This window comes from Danio aesculapii, chromosome 5, assembly GCF_903798145.1.
Source record: "Danio aesculapii chromosome 5, fDanAes4.1, whole genome shotgun sequence".
In the NCBI taxonomy this organism is placed as follows: domain Eukaryota; kingdom Metazoa; phylum Chordata; class Actinopteri; order Cypriniformes; family Danionidae; genus Danio; species Danio aesculapii.
In genome coordinates this window covers 69,029,350-69,052,405 of record NC_079439.1, presented here as the reverse complement: position 1 = coordinate 69,052,405, position 23,056 = coordinate 69,029,350, and the positions used below count along the sequence as shown (strand labels likewise).

General features: G+C 36.3%; 2 protein-coding genes across 2 annotated transcripts in view; both read right to left on the bottom strand.

Moving 5' to 3' along the window:
• The window catches only part of zgc:152816 (uncharacterized protein LOC777712 homolog), a 36,542-nt gene extending 23,529 nt beyond the window's left edge, over nucleotides 1–13,013 (bottom strand). The window contains exons 1-5 of the mRNA XM_056458798.1: nucleotides 12,905–13,013; nucleotides 6,485–7,044; nucleotides 4,929–5,046; nucleotides 544–590; nucleotides 325–441 (exon numbers count right to left, since the gene is read on the bottom strand). Of these exons, the coding sequence (XP_056314773.1) occupies nucleotides 325–441; nucleotides 544–590; nucleotides 4,929–5,046; nucleotides 6,485–7,012 (810 nt within the window). The 5' untranslated portion in view covers nucleotides 7,013–7,044; nucleotides 12,905–13,013. The remainder of the gene's footprint in view (nucleotides 1–324; nucleotides 442–543; nucleotides 591–4,928; nucleotides 5,047–6,484; nucleotides 7,045–12,904) is intronic.
• A 4,504-nt stretch (nucleotides 13,014–17,517) lies between these two features.
• Nucleotides 17,518–23,056, bottom strand: part of zgc:175280 (cationic amino acid transporter 2 family protein) — a 28,080-nt gene continuing 22,541 nt past the window's right edge. Inside the window, exons 11-12 of the mRNA XM_056458797.1 lie at nucleotides 21,931–22,039; nucleotides 17,518–17,845 (exon numbers count right to left, since the gene is read on the bottom strand). Of these exons, the coding sequence (XP_056314772.1) occupies nucleotides 17,700–17,845; nucleotides 21,931–22,039 (255 nt within the window). The 3' untranslated portion in view covers nucleotides 17,518–17,699. The remainder of the gene's footprint in view (nucleotides 17,846–21,930; nucleotides 22,040–23,056) is intronic.

The following is a 23,056-nucleotide window of genomic DNA, read 5'->3' as shown; positions in this document are numbered from 1 at the left end:
TGGACGGATGTCACTCTTTGTGAAATCAGAAGCCTTTAAATTTATTACTTTCATTTTATAAGCGTCATGTTCCCATCTACTAAATTTCACCGTCATAGATGATTGTTGAAAGTAAATGACCCTCTTTACTTCTGATATCCTTCTAAAGATTACAGAAATTTAAATGTCCTGTTAATAAATCAAAGGACTGTATTATTGCAGGATTAACTTTTAAACAGGTCTATTGGAACCAAAACAATTTTGCTTGCAAGTGGTGATGAATATAACCGGTTCATCATTGAGCATAAACATCTACAAATGTCTTTCTAGTTGTTAGTTATTTACCTTTGCTGGCAACACCAGGTGTTTCACAACAGTGCCGAATGGTTTGCCAAGCACCAAAAGGTCCTCCACGGTCACAGCGCCCATAGGGAATTTGGCAACCACCACTCTGGTATTGGGCTGCATAAAACAGCCACATCAAAAAAAAGCAGAAATTCAGACATTCTGACTTCATGAATAATAGAGTTGAGTATAAAATATCTGTAATCACAATTTCATTACCTTAGGAGGGAACAGGTGGTCTGGCACGGCTGACATGAAGGAATCCCCTTAAAGATAAAAACGATAGTTCAGTGTTTTCATAAAAATCAGATCTTATTTGAGTGACATTCAAATGATTTTAAAGGAGACATGATTTTCACGAGCTGATGTGTTTCCTATTAAAACAGGAAGCTGGGGAAGAAAAAGAGTTTGCTTTTTTGTTGTTGTTTAATTTTTAAGAATTAATTTAATAATACATTTTTTCAGTTTTCAGAATAAAAAAAAACCATTAACAATACATAAACTACACCTTTGTTTGTTGTGAATACATGCCCTCTAGTGGTGAAAATTACATACCGTTCATTACATTACATACTAGTTCAGTTTTCAGAAATGTAAAAACAAAAATTTACGTATATCAAACTACACCTTTGTTTGTTGTGAATACACGCCCTCTAGTGGGAAAAAACATACCGGTTCATTACATTACATACTGGTTTAGTTTTCAGAAATGTAAAAAAAAACATTTACAATACATCAAACTATGCCTTTGTTTGTTGTGAATACACGCCCTCTAGTGGCGAAAACTACATACGGTTCATTACATTACATACTGGTTCAGTTTTCAGAAATGTAAAAAATAAACATTTACAATACATCAAACTATACCTTTGTTTGTTGTGAATGCATGCCCTCTAGTGGCGAAAACTACATACGGTTCATTACATTACATACTGGTTCAGTTTTCAGAAATGTAAAAAAAAAACATTTACAATACATCAAACTATGCCTTTGTTTGTTGTGAATGCATGCCCTCTAGTGGCGAAAACTACATACGGTTCATTACATTACATACTGGTTCAGTTTTCAGAAATGTAAAAAAAAAAACATTTACAATACATCAAACTATGCCTTTGTTTGTTGTGAATGCATGCCCTCTAGTGGCGAAAACTACATACGGTTCATTACATTACATACTGGTTCAGTTTTCAGAAATGTAAAAAAAAACATTTACAATACATCAAACTATGCCTTTGTTTGTTGTGAATACACGCCCTCTAGTGGCGAAAACTACATACGGTTCATTACATTACATACTGGTTCAGTTTTCAGAAATGTAAAAAATAAACATTTACAATACATCAAACTATACCTTTGTTTGTTGTCAATACACGCCCTCTAGTGGCGAAAACTACATACGGTTCATTACATTACATACTGGTTCAGTTTTCAGAAATGTAAAAAAAAACATTTACAATACATCAAACTATACCTTTGTTTGTTGTGAATACACGCCCTCTAGTGGCGAAAACTACATACGGTTCATTATATTACATACTGGTTCAGTTTTCAGAAATGTAAAAAAATAAACATTTACAATACATCAAACTATACCTTTGTTGTGAATACACGCCCTCTAGTGGCGAAAACTACATACGGTTCATTACATTACATACTGGTTCAGTTTTCAGAAATGTAAAAAAAAAAAACATTTACAATACATCAAACTATGCCTTTGTTTGTTGTAAATACACGCCCTCTAGTGGAAAAAAATACATACCGGTTTGTAAAAAAAAAAACATTTACAATACTACAATACATTAAACTACGCCTTTGTTTGTTGTGAATACACAACCTCTAGTGGTAAAAATTACATACCGCTCATTACATTGCATAAGTTAAATTTTCAGAAATGTAAAAAAAAAATCCAGTGGTCCATCAGTATAACGCAGCTCACCTTTCGCGGCATATTTTTTTAGTGCAATTTCACATGCTTTTTTTTACTGCACATTGTGTTCTGCGTCTTGATTGGCTGTAAACCACTGTCAATCAATCTCCTCCGTGTCTCCTGTACAGTACAGAATGTGTTGAGCTTGCCAAATTAACATAAATCTTCAAATCGCTAGCAGTGTGAACTGCTTCAAGGATGCAAAAACTATTGTAACTGTCGGCAGCAAGACCATCGTAAAGGATGCGGCGCACATAGCGCCATGCATTTTAGAATTGTAAACATTGATTTATAGTAGGGTGCGCACACATACAGCGCAAGTTGGCATCTGTCTGCGGTGCGCAGTACATATGATGTGCAACCCCCTTAAGGATGGAGTCTGCTGTAGCTGTCTAGATCCGTAACTGCGGGATAAAGAACATTACGCTGGATGCCAACATTATCCGCACAAAAGCTAAAAAAACGCTTTATGAACCTTTTGCTGACAGCGATGAATGTTTGATTGACAACAGGCTTTAATCTTTGGTTTCATTCTATAATACTGGACTTACTTTTCAATGAAATTTGAACTTTGAGAGTGTTTAAAAAAGAGAGAATCGTGTGAAAATGTTAAAGAGCCCATATTATACATGAAATAGGGTCATATTTAGGTTGTAAGGGTCTCCAACAACAGTCTAATATGCATGCAAGGTCAAAAAACATTTTGATGGTCTTATAATCTGCATTTATTTTTACCTAATTATCCCAGCGACTCCCATATGAATCGTTCAGCGATTCATTTGTTCCCAAACCCCTCCTCAGCGTGAAGCTAATCTGCGCTGATTGGACCAATGACAGCCTGCTGCGATTGGTCGACAACACTGACAGGCTTCAGCGCGAGACAGAGTGAAATGGCCAGCTGCTAATCAGCAATATAAAAGTAGTCACAGTGCATACGGTGTTATATCCGCGGCGCTCAGTTATATCACCACACACACACACACACGACACACATTACAATCCTCCCCGAGGACACGACACACACGCCTAGAGCGGCAGTTCAGCTTGCTGGGTGCAATTTATACACCTCACCTCGAATACTGAGCTGAACTATTTTAAAACTTGACCGTTGCATGCGTGTAGCAACAGCTGACGATCCGTAAACAAAGCGGCATGCGTCGCGTTTTCAACGTGGCTTTACACGCGATATGAGAATATAAAGAGTTAACCTGATACAGTACACGCGGTTACAAGTAACAAAACACAACTAAATACATAATGTGCAAGATAGAGTAAACGAGGCAATAATTTTAATCGCACGTACTTACACTGGTGAAATGGGGGAAGAAACTGATTCATGATGCACTGATCCATGTTCTGACTGGTTCTGACAGTCTTTACTGATCCTTCCTTTAACAAACTGATGAAGTCTTCTTTTTAAGCATGTAATTTCCAGAAGCATTCGATCTGCTCAAGGCTAGGCTATTTTGCTGAGGTTTCATCTTTGATTAGACTGTCAATAAAATCCATCTTCACAGCGTGACTTCATTCCACCGGTCTCTCTCTCTCTCTCTCTGTGTGTGTGTGTGCGTGTGACTTTTTTTCTGTTAGTGGGCGGGGCCGCAGGTTTCAAATCTCCCGGGTTTGCGAGTGCAACTACTTGTGTTTCGTAGCTGCGTCATCACGAAACACCTAATGACTCGTTATCAAGACGACTCGTTTGAAGCACTATGAGTCGACTCTTTTATAGATGAATCAATAGTTTTAAACACTGTACACTTACAGATTTAAGCCTTAGCTGGATATTTCACTTCACTTAGAGCTGTGTTACACACTACATGGAAGGGCATTTACAAAAACCCATAATATGGGCTCTTTAATGCCTGTCTGAGAAAAGTGTATAAAATGTGCAGTGAGGGGGTTTACACCGTAAAACATCTATAATAATTGTAAAAAATAAAGCTGACTATGGCGACGCAGTGGCGCAATAGGTAGTGCTGTCGCCTCACAGCAAGAAGGTTGCTGGTTCGAGCCTAGGCTGGGTCAGTTGGCGTTTCTGTGTGGAGTTTGCATGTTCTCCCTGCGTTCGCGTGGGTTTCCTCCGGGTGCTCCGGTTTCCCCCACAGTCCAAAGACATGCGGTTCAGGTGAATTGGGTAGGCTAAATTGTCCGTAGTGTACGAGTGTGTATGGATGTTTCCCAGAGGTGGGTTGCAGCTGGAAGGGCATCCGCTGCGTAAAACATATGCTGGATAAGTTGGCGGTTCATTCCGCTGTGGCGACCCCGAATTAATAAAGGGACTAAGCCGTAAAGAAAATGAATGAATGAATGAAAGCTGACTACTTCACGGATTTCGACTATTGCAGATTATTTTTAGAACATAGAACATGAATAATGAGGGACCACTGTATGTCAAACTATACCTTTGTTTGTTGTGAATATACACCCTCTAGTGGCGAAAATTACATACCGTTCATTACATTACATACCGGTTCAGTTTTCAGAAATGTAAAAAAAAAAAACATTTCAATGCATCAAACATCACCTTTTTTTGTTGTGAATACACGCCCTCTAGTGGCGAAAATTACATGACGTCCCTTTATTGATTTATGATATGATCAGCTTTATAAAATGAAACAACTATAAGTTAACTAAAAATAATCATTAAATAATTTATGCGTGAAGGGAAATTCATTACCTGCGAAAGGGTCGGAGTTGTAGGGTCTTTTGGGAGGTGGATGTGGGCGAGAACCTCGTTGAGAGGACTGTGAGTCATGTGATTTGTGGCGAGAACCTGAAAGATGCTCTTTCCATGTCTGAAGGGCAAGAAAACAGATTACAAACAAACATTTCAAATGATAACACCAGAAAACGCTTCATAATTTAGGATTTTTTAGAGATTTGGACTAGAAAAAGTCTATGTAAGGAAAAAGATCGGTAACACTTTATAATAACTACACACTATAAATCATTTATTAAGCATTAGCAAATAGTTAATTCATTATCTGTTAAGCATTAATTCTACATTAATAAGCATTAGTAAGCAGTTTATAACTGCAGCTACAAATGCTGTATTCTTGACATAGAAACATATTTATAATGTGCTTAATACTTATACTTTCATACTTTGCTAATGATTTATTATTCATTACTAAATTAAGTATTGCATTATTTACAAACCAGTTGTATTTAAGAGTAGTTGAGGGTTTTTAGGATAATTCAGAATGAGTTATTAAATGATTAATAAACTATTGAAATCAACGTTTATTTGTCTTATTTATTCAGGCATATATTAAGGGTTACTATGTATGTTAATAAGTGCTTTATTAACTCAACTTTATCTAGTTTTGTGACCTAATCTAAAGTGAGGACTATTAATGCGTTACAAATCCCTTATAAATGACAAATAAAGGCTCAGTTAAATTCTAAACAGGAAAATTGACATTATTCATTCCTTTTCATTTAAAGATACATAAATAAAACTGTACTTCAAATGAAAAATAAACCTTTGCAACCTTATAGAAAATAAAATTACTGTACAGTTTAAACATTGCATCTTATTACATTGTTAAATTATTATATTGTTGTTGTTGTTTTATCCAGTTTTATGTCGTATTTTGACACTCCTGTTATTCAGAAATGTTTAAACTTTACAGTAATTTTATTTTTTAGAAGAGATTGCAAAGATTATTGATCATTTGATTCTGAGCCTTTAATTGTCATTTATAAGGGATTTATAAAGCATAAATAGTCCTCACTTTAGATAAGGTCACAAAACAAGATCAGTTCAGTTAATAAAGCATTTATTAACATATTAGTTAACTATTAGTATATGCCTGAATAATAAGATATATAAATGTTGATTTCAATAGTTTTTTAATCATTTACTCACTCATTCTGAATGATCCTAAAAACCCTCAACTACTTTCAAATACAACTGGTTTGTAAGCAATGCAATACTTCATTTAGTAAAGAAAAATAAATCATTAACTAAGTATGAAAATGCAATTATTAAGCACATTATATAGGTGCTTATAAGTCAAGAACACAACATTTGTAGCTGCAGTTATAAACTGCTTACTAACGTATATTAATGTAGAGTTAATGCTTAACAAATAATGAATTCACTAGATGCTAATGCTTAGTAAATGATTTATAGTGTGTAGTTATTATAAAGTGTTACCAAAAGATTTTTTTGCAAAATAAACAGTGTAAATTTTGATTTCATGTGGACGTTAAATTCTTCCAACATACCTTTATGGAGTTCACCACACATTTGCAACGAGTGCATTCATGTGGGAAAACGGTTGGATTGTCAGCACACTCCGTCTCCACAGCCGCATGATCCCCACTTTGTTTTTCTCGGGACGAGCTGTACTTCGAGTCTCTTCTTCCTCCGGAGTGCCTCTCAGTCTTCTTATGACTCTCTGCCTTCTTTTTTTGCTCCTGGCTGCCAGAGCGCTTTTGCGGGACTTTTGAGGGACTCTTGCTCTTGGGTTTAGCATCATCGGTGCAGCTCTCGGGTGTTTTCTGCTTTTCCTCTGAAACTTTGGACTTGTCCTTGTGGTCGGTGTCTGCGCTGGACGACGTGTCGGTGGCTTTCTTTGATTTGATCTGCATGATCAGAAAAGGAAGCGTCTCAACGCTGATTTCACTTTCGGGAATCTTCGCAAGGGCATCCACATCTTCTGATGACAGGCCGAGGGTTGTGTAAAGGCTCTGCACATTAACGGCCTCAGCTTCACTTGTTTTTTTGCTGGAATCGTCATCAAACTTCTCCATCGCCAAGCTTTTTCAGACAGTCAAGCAGTCATCTGTGAATTCAGACAGTTAGAGGAGAAAAGGCAGATTAGTGGAGTTTGATTATGGATGTAATGAACTAGGGCTGTAGGGGTGGGCGGTACACCGGTGTCATAGTCATCACCGGTGTCATAGTCATCACCGGTGTGACATTGCGCCACGACATGGATTTTCTAATACCGTCAATACCGTAATAAATCAATTATGCGCCTTGAACGGCTGCATTTCCATCAATAATAGCTAATTCTAAATAATAAGGCATTCAATTTTCTTCAAATGTTCAGTTGGGGTCTGAATACATGTACTTATACTACAGGGCTCGAAATTGCAACCATTTTGGTCGCATGAGCGCCCGAAATTTAATCTATGCGCCCTCATAATATATTTGGGAGCATTTGTGTGTCTGAACATAATGGTTGTAGTGCAATCTGATTTGACTTTCTCTAAAAACTTGCTGAATCGCTCTACACTGCTGCTGGTTCATATTAGCTGTCAGTCACTCAACGCTTCCCGCTGTCAGATAACAGGGAGCTTTTGTTACTGCAGGAAATGCAAACGGCTGAAGAGTGAAAAGTGCACAGGTTTGCAAACCTCACCTAAAGTTATAATAATAATAATGGTGCAGATGACAGCGATCATGACATGAGGTAAATGTTGATCCGCCAGCTGAGATCAATCGAGTGTTTTCGGAGAAGGTGCCCGAATCTCGATGCGTTGCATTCACCGCGTGTTCAGCGCAAATGTCCGCTAAATATAAAATCTAACACTGTACACATCATCGCCAAAGAAACTCACCTTTACTAAGTTTACACTGAAACTACAGCTCATAACAAAGAGCGGAATTGCGCCGGTGGTCATCGCGAGAATCCTGCTCTGTCTGCTCATAAATTGGTGCGGCTGACTCGCCTGCTTTATTCCACCAACACAGAGAAATGAAGATCAGCTCATAACGAGACTGAGCATTTACAATGACCCAAACCAAAACTTTTAAAGAGCGATAGAAGTGAGACTTTCTTTTGTCCGTTCTTCCTTGAGATGTATATTATTTTGCTATTGAAAGTAATACCATGATATTATGCCGTCACCGTTCAAAAGATGAAAAATACCGTGATATTAATTTTAGGTCATATCGCCACCCCTATAGGGCTGCGATTGAAAGTATCGTAGATAATAAAGTTGCACGGTTTACCGGTACTATGGTAGTATCTTTATACTATGGCTCCAAAATACTGGTCAATGCCACTGTAGTTTCTAAACGGTAGTATTGTCATTATTGGTTTATCTACAGTAGATAATGTTGGATGTGGAAAAGTCACTAAAATGCTCACACGCTTGTGCAGCAATAGACCATTTTAATTGAATAATCTGTGGAGCACTTTAATGGCTCGTTTCCACTGACTGGTACGGTACGGTTTGGGTCAGTACAGGTCACCTTCATCAGGTTTGATTTCCACTACCAAGGGTACCCTTTTGGTGAGCGTGGTGTATGACAGAAAGTTTCGACGTCATTTTCGCTCGAGGAAATGTCTACAGTAAAGCTGTACGGGTCGCTTACATATCATATGAGAAGCTCTTCTCACAAAACAGAGGCTTCATACACATAAATACTTGTGTAGAAATGTTTATTATTAACTTTTCCATGAACATGAGCTGATTATAACTGCAGATCAATGACAGTGTAAAATAGCCTACTGTAACGTCTGTAATTATATTAAATAACTAAATAAATGCAACATATTTGAACACATACACACCCTTACAGTCTCTGATATGTTACCAATTACTGAAAAACTACACACAGCATACATTTAGACCTTATTTAGGTTCAAAAACAACCCAAAATAAAGCCTACAGTCAGTGTATACCTCTCATCTGTGTCTGTAATCTTCAGCAGCACATGTAGCCTCTGTTAGACAGTAATTCCATCAGTCTGAGTTCATAACAGTCCAAAAGGTGATAATAATAATAGTTAAACAAGGCAGTTTGTTCACGTTTGCTGAAAAATAATGTGCTCCTTTTTTCCGGCTTCTCCTTTGTTTTTCGCACGTCACTCTCGCGTTTGTCAGCTTCTAATAGGATCAGGTTTCAAAAGCACGTCAATAATCAAGCGCACGTTATTATCATCAGCTCAAGAAGTTTGTTATTTCAGATATAGACGCGCGGCGAGCGCTAGCAAGAAAGCGAAACTGCTCACGCTTCAGACTGGCTCGTAAAAAACTAAGGGGCACAGGGTAAATCTGCTCTTCTTTTTGGCTTTGTGGCTGTTCATCAAGACGATGACAAGATTTGTTTGAGCTCGGGTCGACCGTGGCTCATTATTATATGTATATTTTATTCCGCTGTAATCTCTCGCTGTGTATTTTAAACATGGCGGGTTTTTGTTTTCATTCTGGCTTGTTGCGCAAACGAATGACGTATCTCTGTAAACCAATAGCGTTCAGATGCGCATCAAGTTCCGCCTTTTGGTACCCTTTCTTGTGTTTGGTACCCTTTCGAAAGGATGCCAAAAAAGTGGTACGATGCGGTTCGGTGCGCTTTTTGACAGTGGAAACGGCCATAAAAGCGTACCAAACCGAACCGTACCACTCAGTAGAAACAGGCCATGAGGTTGAAAAACTGTGTAGAATTTACACCTTTAAGGTAGCCTATTGCACGTTTTCTGACGCTTCAGTTCGACCGCACATCTGAATCCTTTCATTTCTGTTCCTGTCAATATGATTTAGCTGCTACAACAACCACAACAATCTCTTAAAAAGTGAACTCACAAAGTGAAATTTTGAATTACTTTGGATTCTTACCTGATAAGACTATAAAAAAAACTAAACAAAAAAAAACAATAGATAAAAAACCCAAAAGAGCAACAAGAAACAGTTCTTGGCCACTTCAAACAGCCTAATTTGCTATTTTTGTAATGAATTTCATTTGGTATAATTTGTATCTTTATTTTAATGTATTTTTGTTGGTCAGATATCTACAAAATAAACAAAAAGAAATAATGCATTTTAGGTGAAGTGATATGCAAATACTTTTTTCAATAATAAGGGAATCATTAATTCAATTCAAGTAGGTCTATTATAACATATAAATTATAGTATTTGACAATTTTCTTTATTTCACGTATTTGAGTCATGAATTACAATACCACAATACTACTTGGCATCACGATACGTCAACTGGTATAGTATCGTAATGTAAATTAATGGTATCGCGACAACCCTAGTAGATAATAGTATATGCAATATATTAGGGGTGAGACGAGATCTCGTGTAAGGAGATATCACAAGATTAAATCGCAAAGTAGTTTTTCCCAGGTATAAAAATGTGTACTTTCCCTTGAGTACATTTTAATGCAGAATTGGTACTTTTACTCTACCTACACTACTTTCCTTCAACCTGCAGTCACTACTTTATTTTTTCCTGTCTATGGGGATTGGCTGAGTAGTCTTGTGATTCCTGTCCAATCAAATTGCACATAGAAGGTAAATCACATCATAATGAACTACCTCAAGACATGGGGGATTAATAATTGCAGCAAAATGTTTGGAATCATTAAAAGTGTCCAAGAAGATGTCCAAAATCTTTACATGCATTGACCTGGAGACTGTTTAGATGGCTGATGAGAAGATGACGGATGTTTACTGTATGATGACCGAAATGGCCTTAAACACCCAGCAGGAACAAGACGTCAACATAACGTCAGATTGACGTAGTACCCCAACATTGTGGGGACATTGCATTTTGTTTGGAAATGAAAATCGGGTTGACATTAGAAACCCAACATCCAACCTAAAATGACATCAGAACACTAATGTCCAATGTCCAACCTAAAATAAACCAAAAATCAACGTCTAATGATGTTACAGCTTGACGTTGTGTGAACGTTACCACTATGATGTATATCAGATGTTAGATTTTGGTTTCTATACCTGACGAATAAATGTCCATACTTGACACCAATATGATGTTGTTTAAGATATTGGTTTGACGTTGGATTTTGGTCACTTTCTAACACAACCTAAAATTTTAGACACTAGCTAGACATTGAATTTTGGTCACCTGACATCACAACCTAAATCTAACCTAATATTAACATCTTATGGAGTTGTGTGCCTGCTGGGCAATAACTAAATGCACTACAGAATGTTACGTTTACATCCACAAATTACATATAAATGGCTCAGCTTTTTACAGCGTAACACTCACTACTCTTCAGTACTTTTGAAAGCTCTACTTTGCACTCATACTTTGAGTAACATTTACAACAGATACTTTTACTCTACTTGCTCTACATTTTAGGCAAGTAATGGTACCTTTACGTAAATATGATTTTTTCAGTACTCTTTCCACCACTGGATTTAAGGCTGAATTGGATTGGAGCTGCAAATCAAGTGCTTTGTACACACAATATACCTAGCAACCCGGGCTGTTGCTGAGTGAAAGTGAAACTGCACTGTTGAAGTTGAAAAACTAAAAAATGAAATACCAAAAATTAAATTATAGTTTTTTTAACTTTAATTTGTGGAAAGGAGTTTCTTCTCATATGAAATTGTACAAGGGAGAAGCCAGTCAGTAGTTTATACACTCACTGGCCACTTTATTAGGTACACCTTACTAGTACCGGGTTGAACCCCATTTTGCCTTTATAACTGCCTTAATCATTCATGGCATAGATTGAATAAGATACTAGAAATATATATATATTTTTTTTGAGATTTTGCTCCATATTGACATGATAGCATCACGCATTTGCTGCAGATTTGTCGGCTGCACATCCATGATGTGAATCTCCCGTTCCACCACATCCCAAAGTTGCTCAATTGGATTGAGTTCTGGTGACTGTGGAGGCCATTTTAGTACAGTGAACTCATTGCCATGTTCAATAAACCAGTCTGAGGTGATTCTCACTTTATGACATGGCGCTTTATCCTGCTTGAAGTAGCCATTAGAAGATGGGTACATTGTGGTCATAAAGGGATGGACATGGTGGAGAAAACACGCAACATAATGTTTTTCACTTTATCTGTGGAATTTGGACTCTTTGTTTTTACAGTAGTTTGGGTTAGAGAAAAGTTTAACAAAAATTTGGGTTTCTTTAGTTGATGTTTAGGAACATTAAGCCATGTTAAGCTTTTTTCCACATCAAGCATTTTATAATATCCAGCTAATTATAATAAAAATAAAAAAACAAATAAAAAATGTGAATATTTTGATCATTAGGTTGAAACAGGAGGATTTTAGGCCAAACCCAATGTTGAAGTCTATTTTGTGGGACATGTTATTTTTTTTTTTTGAGGAATCTTTATAAGAATCTAGTGTTTGTGCTTTAAACAAATACTCTATTAATAGTTGATTTAAGTATAATTTAAGCTAGCAAAACGATTGTGTATGTGTTTAGAGCATTTAATGTAATGTAATATCAATTTTACTCATCGCAGATTGCCTCTTATTATTTAAAACACCAATAAACAAGCAAATCAACAAGTTTGTTTATGACTTTTCCTAAACAACAATGATTTACGCTAATAAACTATCGAAATAAACCGGAAAGCAGCCTCCCCCCGGCTGCAGTTAGCATCGCCGCTAACTTAACCCACTGCTAAATGTGCTTGTCAAAAGCATCTTCACCAACACTAAAACAGCATCTTTACAACATAAGTGGTAAAAAAGTCTTGTTTAGATGCAAAGAAGATCGTAAAACGTGTCGCACGCGGGTTAATAACTACCGGTAACGTTAACTTGGCCAGATGGTTTGGCTAACTTTGGCACTGTTGGTTATTTCAGCACTGCACGCTTATAGCGAATAAACCGACCACACACAGTCATTCCGGAAGTACTCTTGCACAACAAAACAATGCAAATAGTTTTAATAATTACCCAAATGTTCGTCAAGCTGTGCCTCGCGATGTTTTTGTAAATATTGATAAGACCCCTGGATTTCTTCTTCTGCAATTGTGTGGTTTACAATTCGCTGGAAAACAGCGCTACCTGCCGCTCTGAAGGAGAAAGACTGGAGGACAATACTGTCAAATTCATTTATTCATTCATTCATTCATTCATTCATTCATTCATTCATTCGTTCGTTTGTTCATTCATTCATTTCCTTTTCGGCTTAGTCCCTTTATTAATTAGGGGTCACCACTGCAGAATGAACCATCAACTTATCCAGCTTATGTTTTACACATGGGTTTTACACAGCGGATGCCTTTCCAGCTGCAACCCAGTGCTGGGAAACACCCAAACTCTCTCACATTCACACTACGGCCAATTTAGTTTATTCAATTCACCTATTGCGCATGTGTTATTGAGGTTTGAACTGAACTGTGGGAACCGGAAACCGGAACACACGGAGGAAACCCATGCCAACACAGAGAGAACATGCAAACTCCACACAGAAATTGCTAACTGACCCAGCCAGGACTTGAACCAACGACTTTCTTGCAATGAGGCGACAGTGCTGACCACTGAGCCACCGTGTCAACCACAATTGAGAAAATTATTTTATTTAACTTTTATATCATCATGACTGAGGTAAAACACACCCAAACGAATTTGTCTTGCCATTTTAAAAAGGCTCAGGTCCACACGGAATCTGCGGGGGAAAAAAAAGATTTAAAGAAATAAAGTACAGGGTTTTTTTTTTCTTTAATATTTATTCTCTTTTAATGTATTAAGATCGTGACTCAATTCAGACTTAAAATGGGTACAAATGTGTTTTTACTGCCCATTTATACTTAAATTTTGATAAATAATGAGAAAATTCCCAAAATACCAAATTTTTAAATCTACAGCGTAAAATATTATTGTTAAAAATGTTATCTAGCTGCAGGTTAGTCTTGTTTTACATAAAAGTATACATACAGTAACACCACAAAATGCACACACAATCATAAAACAAATGTACATTACTTTAATGTTCCCTAATTACAAACAAACACACTTCAAATCAACGTCTTTAAAGAATTTGGCAATGACCTTATAAACGACCATATAAATGCAATGAACAATCTTAAATGATACCTCTCTGACTTTATTTGTAAACATCTATCTTACAAATGTCTTTCCAAGTAACATCTTTAAATTGTGATCTCCACAAAACAATGGCTAAAGGGATATTTTAAATTTGGCAAAACCTTTTAGGATAATTATTATTAAGATTTTCTATGAAAATTCACAGATTTTTGTGCATGTCCTTTCCCTGTTTGCTTATGTAAATATGTGTAAAATATATATTTTCTTCGTTTTTAAAAATATTTATTTAAGTTGTATTTTAAGTGGGTTATTATTATGACATATTATTGAATATTTAAATTGGTTTAATTTGCATTTTTAAATCTTAAATAAAAGTTTTTTTTTAATTATTATTATTTTATTTGTATTTCTTTGTTAGGGTTTACAAAATCCTGAGCAGAAACAATGTATGTTTTTGGCTCACTACTATGCATACAACATAAAACAATTAATAGTGAAAAAATACAGTTAATAGCAAAATATTATTTTTTATTGTTTTTTGGTAAAACAATGGATAATTTTACGGTGTTTCATATAGTTTTATCTCCCAGGATACATTGCCGTATTAATGTAAAAATCCTAAAATATTGCTAATTTTTTCCCTGTATTTTATACTTTATACATGAAACTGAACAGCCATTGTGAAAATTAACTGCAGCCTCCAAACAATAAATATCACTCTTCATTTGAACATTTGTGAATTCTGTTAGAAAAAACAAACAAACAAACAAACAAACAAACAAACAAACAAATACATAATTATGTGATCATACGTAGACCTATATTCCTGATTTCACATAAAATCAGCATGCCAAAATAAATTATTTCCTTTTCTTTATACCAAATTAACATGCAACTTGACTGTTGCATTAAAATAATAGGTTAAATAACAAAACAAACAAGTTAAATAATTATATTTTAAGTAAAATGAAAGGATTATAAACTGAAACCAGCTTAAATGTTCTCGAATAGGTATGGGCCGGTATAAGATTCTGACGGTATGATAAAATTATCACGGTTTCATGGTATATGATTACTGCTCTAAAATATATTCCTTTTAAATGTCTGGGTAAAAAAACTACTTTTTTACCTTTTGAACACTGTATATTTTATTTTGAGAAACATTTTAAATATTTTGGAGCAGTAAACAAGTCAGGCAAAATTTTTTGCAATTTAAAACGGCATCTTTAGATATCTTTTCTGCTGAAGATACTGCTGATACTGCTGTCCTATTAAACAAAACAAACAAAAAACGTCAATAAAAAAATCGTACACATACCTTAGGAACGGTATTGCAGAAAAATTTGACGGTTTTAAAACCTTGACTTTTCCAAACCGTAGTATACCTTGAAAACGGTTATCGTCCCATGCCTATTTTCGAATAAAACGTATTAAAGTAATGTACAATTGTTAGTCGCTGGGTCATTTGACACTTTTAGTACCATACTCCAGCAAGTTTCTCTCATGCCTACACAAAAAAGTTATCTCTCGTTTATACACATGTAATATTTTTCCTGAGGCAAACCAAAATATGACTCTCTATCAAACATATCTACAATGACAAGGAATGTTGTTACTTAATGAGTTATTAACGACCACTCAAACTTTCTGGGAAGAGACTCATGGTGCACCGGACAAGTCTGAACAAGTTTGATTTAGGCATGCTTGAGGCAGGCAGTACAATACGTAATCTATCGACTTAAAGATATCAGCGTAATTTTGATATCGGATTGATAACGATAACATTAAAAATAGCATTTATCGGGCAATATCGAGATGGCAGCCGATATATCGTGCATCCCTAGATTTAAGTTTAATTTTAATTGTCTATGCTTTGAGGTTTATGTGAATTTTTAGTATTTAGTCATGTAATTAAATTAATTAATGAGTTACTAAGATACTTTTCAGATAAAATTATAAGAATAGTAATTTAAATGATTATAATATACAAGTGGCATCCCCGTGGCGCAGTGGGTAGCATGATCGCCTCACAGCAAGAAGGTCGCTGGTTTGAGCCTCGGCTGGGTCAGTTGGCATTTCTGTGTGGAGTTTGTATGTTCTCCCCATGTTCGGATGGTTTTCCTCCAGGTGCTCCGGTTTCCCCCACAGGTCCAAGGACATGTGGTATAGGTGAATTGAGTAAGCTAAATTGCATTGTGTATGTGTGTGATTGAGTGTGCATGGATGTTTCCCAGTGATGGGTTGCAGCTGGAAGGGCATCCGCTGTATAAAACATATGCTGGATAAGTTGGCGGTTCATTCCGCTGTGGCGACCCCAGATTAATAAAGGAACTTAGCTGAAAAGAAAATGAATGAATAATATACAAGTTATTGGGTACTATGGGAGCAGTATTACTCTATACTGCTCAGTGAGCGCTGAGATGTTAAGATGTTAAACCGAGGTCCTGACTCTCTGTGGTCATTAAAAAACCCAGGGTGTCTTCCTAAAAAGAGTACGGTTTTAACTCCGGCATCCTGTGCAAACTTGCCCACTGGCCTCTGTCCATCATTGCCTCCCAGCCATCCCCATATAATAATTGGCTTCATCCCTCTGTCCCCTCTCCACCAATCAGCTGGTATGTGGTCTAGCACAATATGACTGCCCTGCCGTGGCGTCATCCAGGTGGATGCGGCACACTGGTGGTGGATGAGAAGATAGCTCCCAAAAAGGGGTGCAAAGCGCTTTGAGTGTCTAGGAAAGTGCTATATAAATGTAAGGAATTATTATTATTATTATTAATGTTGGACAAAAGAAACCATTTTAGTCATAAAATACATTTTAATAAAAAATACATATAAATACAATTACTCTGCTTTTCTGAATGTACACCATATACATTCATGAACTTCAACGCTACTTCATTTCAGATTTTTTTTTCATAAGCATAAACAATTTTCTAGCTAAATTATAAATGTTCTTTAGCTGAAAAATAGAGTTATCTGCAAAAACATATGTTCCTCTGGTCTCTGAATTGATTTATACAGAACTTTTGAATTTATGTACAGTATTTAAGGCAAGTCTATTATAAGTAACTGTAATTAAATTAGCCTACATAGAAATGAAAAGTAATCCCTTACTTTACTTTTTCAGTTTAAAGGTAATTCACAGTCACTAGTTAGTTTGTAACTAATGGAGTATATGCATGCGGACTTTTAATTTTCAGTCAGCCAGCCCAATCGCTTCCGGTGAATGGTCTTTACATGACAAAATTGGCCTGTTTACAATCTGTTTTCTAGAAAAATCAGCGATCTTCACTGCCTGATTGACATACGATATAATGTGGGTCTCAGACAGGACAAGAAGCACTGCATTAAACTAAATTTCCCCCCGCCATGTCTTTAAAATATGACAATTTATCTTAGCCCAGTGTTTATTAATGGAATTTTCACACTAGCCTGCTGCTCCTGACAGCGCTAGCGTTTACAGTGTTGTTTGATCACATTTTGCGCTTGAACAACTAAATGAATGCGTAAGTCTATTTAACTGATTGTATTTTAATTACATTACAACATCAGTGCTGTAAAAGGAAACTTATGAAAATGAAAATAGTCACATAAACCTTTCACTGGAAGTTTATCATTGGCTCACAAACACTAGCTGTGCATATACCCCTTTACACGCAACAACACTGAGTGCAAGGCACTTGACATTGACGTGGCTTTAAAGTTTGGTTTGTGTTTGAATAATGGATCCGTTTCTCTGCTCGTCCTCCGGTTTCGCATCAGCCATCTCCGGATGTTTGGGAGATTTATTTCGTTTCCTCTGCACACTGAAGTGCACTCCATAACAGAAGTAGATCAGCAAACCTATATTTGCATAAGGAAAGACAATTATAATATGCAAAACATGTTATATTTTAAAATAAATCAATCTGATACATGAAAAAAATCTATTTGAAGTCAAAATTATTCGCCCTCTTGTGAAGTTTTGTTTACTTTTTCAAGTACTTCCCAAATTATGTTTAACAGAGCAAGGAATTTTTCACAGTATTTACGATAATATTTTTTCTTCTGTAGAAAGTCTTATTTGTTTTATTTCGGCTAGAATAAAATCTGCTTTATTAAAAAAAAAAAACATTTTAAGGTTAATATTATTAGCCACCTCAAGCAATAATTTGTTTTTAAGTTGGCCACAGAACAAACCATCATTTTGCAATCACTTGTCTAATTAACCTAGTTAAGCCATTAAAGTGCACTTTAAGCTGAGTACTAGTATCTTGAAAACATCTAGTAAAAAAGAGACAATTTTTTAACAATAGTTTTAATAACTAATTTCTTTTGTCTTTGACATGATGACAGAACATAATATTTATATACCCAGCAGGCACCCAATGTCATAAGATGTTAATATTAGGTTAGATTTAGGTAGTGATGACAGGTGACCAAAATTCAATGTCTAGCCAGCGTCTAAGGACAATGTTATTTTGACGTCCAATACTGGCGTTAAATGATATTTGGTTGATTTAAGGTTGTGCTGTTATATTAACGTCAAATACTGACATTTGGTATAGCAACCATCTGATAGACATCATAGTGGTGTAACACGGGGAGTGACAGAGACAATTGAGGTTTAGGATCCACATGCAGGTTTATTCAAAGTCAGGGAGGCAATGGTCAACACTGGTGCAAACAGATGTATAAAGGCAGTCCAGAATCGTAGTCAAACACAGGCGAGAGGTCGATAGACAGGCGGCAGACAAGGAGAAAGGGAAACCAGGCAAAGATCAAAAACACGGAGGAACAAGACTAAGGGAACCGCGTTGTAATGTCACTTTACAGATAACAAGACTCGGCAATGGAAATGAGTGTGTGCACTGTTTAAGTAGTGTCTGTAATCAGTCTTTGACAATAGACTGATTTCACGCGGCTGCCATTTTTAAAAGGGAAATTGAGGCTGCGGTGGGAAGAAACCCGGAAGTATCGTTGGGAGTTACATTAGAACGTTGTGTACTTGGCTGTATATCTTATCAGCGAATAGAAAGAGACACTAATTTATCATTTCACCGCCTTCTGAGTGACCCGAAGGTCCGTTCTGAATGAATGGTGAAAATATAAAGGGATATCAGAGCTCATTTTCAGCTAAGTTAAGGGAAACGGCACTAGTTAGCTAACGTTTTCTTTCCCAAACACACGTTTTAGATGCCATTTATCAAACTCAAGTTAATGAACTGATTCTTTCACTATATTAGACTTGTCACGTTACTGAATTAAAAGAAAATTTGTCAATTTCCCGCTAACATTTAAAGCACTGTTGATGGCTTTCTTAAAACAGCGCTGATTGGCCATTGCGTTCACGTGCTCAACATATATGCTTGTGATTGGCCGAGAAGGTCATCAGTTCACCCTCCGCTGTTTACTGAGCACAAACACAGCCGAGCGATCTGCTTGATGACTCTACTGATCCTTATGGGTGTTTCGCGCTTGCGCTCCAGTCTCCGTGTATCTGTGTTTGCACTGGGTGAAGAGCGGTAAACTGAGTGCAAACACAAGATACATGGAGACTGGATCGCGAAGCAGCCGTGAAGATCAGTCGAGTCATCCGCGCTCAGCGGCGCTTCAATTTTAACTTAGCGGGAATTAGACTGTTTTAAAACTTCAGTACCGGGACAACACGAGGGTGTGCTACAGAGGACTGACGTGTTTATCGCTCACCAAGTTACATAGGCTGAAGCAGGGAAGCGTCCCCTCTGTTTACCTGCTGCCATGAACTGAAGCCTAGGAGGACACTTGAGCATATTAATCTTACATAGTTTGTGATGTTGTTTGATGCTAAATTGCTTTTAATTGTTTAAATTAAACGTACTGACTGATATTAAAGTGATGTTTACACCATATCTGTATTTTGAAATCTCGGCAACAGCTGGAGGTTTGTAGTCCACAGCATGTCACTGCAATGTTTACAGTGCTGGTCCTATACTTTCTAGTTTCTTCCCACCACAGCCTCGCTTTGGTTCTTTAAAATGGCGGCCGCGTGAAATAAGCGTATGCTCAGGTAGTGCGAGTGTAATCAGTAGAGACTTGGAGCAGGTGTGAGTATGTGTGTGGCATGACTGAATATGTAGTCCATGAATGGCGAATTTGTAGTCCATAGGTTATTGTGAAGGTGAGTGCTTACCAGCGACCTCTGGTGGTTAGAGATCGCTAGTAATCATGACAAGTGGTAACATCCACACAACGTCAAGCTCTAACATCATTAGACGTTGATATTTGGTTAATATTAGGTTGGATGTTGGACATTGATTTCGACCTGATGTTGGGGTTCTGACATCAACCCAATTTTAATTTCCAAACAAAATGCAACGACCAACGACGTTGGGGTACAACGTCAATCTGACGTCATGTTGACATGCCTGCTGGGTAATATTAACTATATATATATATATATATATATATATATATATATATATATATATATATATATATATATATATATATATATATATATATATATATTTTTTTTTTTTTTTTTTTTTTTTTTTCCAAGATCCTAGTATTGAGTATCCTAGTATTGAGTATAAAGTTAAAGGATTAACAAGGGTAATTAGGTTAACTAGGCAAGTTAACAACAGTTAACTTAGTTTTCTGTAGTCAATCAAAAACATTTCTTAAGGGGGCTGAAAGAAATAAGACTTTCTTCAGAAAATTAATATATAATAGGAAATACTGTGAAAAAAATACCTTGCTAAACATCACTGGAGAAATGTTTGACAGGAGGACTAATAATTTTGTCTTCAGCTGTATATAGAGTATATACATGCAATAATTGTCATAAAGCACATAAAGAATATGTATTTGCTCCAATCTGTTTCCTTAAACACTGATTTCCAAGGCAGAGCTTTTTAGTTTAATTGTTTTTTAAAGAAAAAATATATATATTTTTTAACAATATGTCCATATACAGCAGGGAAATTAAACACATGATTTTTTTTTTCCTGAGAATAATATTTCTAAATGAGCTGTTGACATGGAATTGAACCAGATTTTGGTCAAAACCCAAACATTACAAACATAAAAAGTAAAACAAAACAAATAAAATCTGTGTGAATGTGCAATAACAATGAAATGACAGAAAGAGAAAGTACTGAACTACTGAAATGTATTTAATACTTTATATAAAAGGATTTATGGTGATGGCAGCTTAAAGACACCTATCATATGGTGAATAAAGGCACATGTATTGCTCAGTTTTTCACAGTCTCCATCAGAGTGTAAAAATCTTGATGGTTCAGTGGGTCTCGTCTATCAGATCTGAGCTTTATTTTGTATTTTCTATTGGATTTGCATCAGGTGAGTGGCTGGGCCATTCTACAGCTTGATTTGCTTTCTCTGAAAGCATTTGAGAGTTTCCTTGGCTGTGTTTTGGATGATTGTCTCGCTGAAAAGTCCATCCTGGTTTCATCTTCATCATTCTGCTATTGTAGATGTTGGACTGAAGCAGCTGATATTCATTTACACAGAGAATGGGCAGAGGGTTGCTGAAGAACTACTTAGAGATTTCAACTGCTGTCTGGGCTTTCACTGCCGATCTACACCTCCCTTTATTCAAATATTTAATACTTTTCACTGTCATTTCATTTTATTACACACAGAATTTCATTTGTAAACTAATTAGATTTGTTTTCTTTGCATATTTGGATTTCTTTGGTTGTTACCAACATCTGGAGGAAATTTCAAGTCGACAGCACCTTTAGAAATATGTTTACTGACAAAAATAGCGATGTGTCTAATACTTATTGTCCCCGCTGTATTATGATATTTCCATTTCTTAAAAATCTATGGGTCAAACAAAACATTGCAAGATGATGAAAGAATCAAATTCAGCCGAGATTGTGTCGACGTTTAACTGAGAGTGTATGTACGACTCTATACTGTAAATAGTCTTGGGGTCTTACCCACTGCCATCCACACTGCATAGCGAATCCACGTTTCACTCCCGAGCTGAAGCATCAAGTAGACATTGATGAATGTGCTGAAAATAGGAAGCAGTGGCAGAAGTGGCACCTACAGGAACATGTGAAAAAAGATTCAGAGAAGCAAAGCAGCTTTATTTGAACAGAACAGTTCAATGATGACTCTACTGAACAACCAGGGGAATTCAGACAGAGACATTTTGTGTTGGAGGAAAAACATTGACCGGTTGAAGTCAGAATTATTAGCCCTCCTGGATATTTTTTCCCTAATTTCTGTTTAACGTAGAGGAGATTTTTTCAACCCATATTTAATAGTTTTAATAGCTCATTTCTAATAACTGATTTATTTTATCTTTGCTATGATGACAGTACAGAATAATTGACTAGATATTTTTCAAGATGCTAGTATTCAGCTTAAGGTGACATTTAAAGGTTTAACTAGATTGCTGGGCTATTTAGGCAAATCATTGTATACAGTATCTATTATAATGCATCAGTACAAAAAAGGTAAATCCACCCAAATATTTTTCAGAAAGAATTTATGAATATACAATGCAACCAACCTATGTACCAGTGTATACAGATGGTTCAAAATCAGATGGATGAGTATCTGCAGCTGTGATTGGTTCAGAGTGTTTTAGAAAGAGTATTCCCGGACAAAGCTCAATATTCACAGCTGAAGCTTGTGCACTGCTTTTAGCTTTGGAACAAATAGAAAAAGAGCAGCAACGGCAGTTTTCAATTTGCACAGATTCTACTGTATATCCTGCTTACAAGCACTTCAATCTATAAAAACTGAGCATCCTATGTTTTTACAGCCTGATCTTACAAAAAAACGTAAGTATTTTAAGTTTTGTCAGTTTAGTGGCTAATTCGTACGAATTCGTACAAGTTCAGTCGTACGAAAATCTCAGATTTTTAAAAAGGAGGCGTGGCACCCAACCCCACCCCTAAACCCAACCATCATTGGGTGATGAGCAAATCGTACTCTATTGTACGAATTAGATTGTACGAATTGATAGGAATTAGCCACTAAATCAAAAAGTTACGAGTTGCCGTGAGATTGCGTTGGATTTTTAGCATAATAGAAAAAGTGGAGCTTCTAATA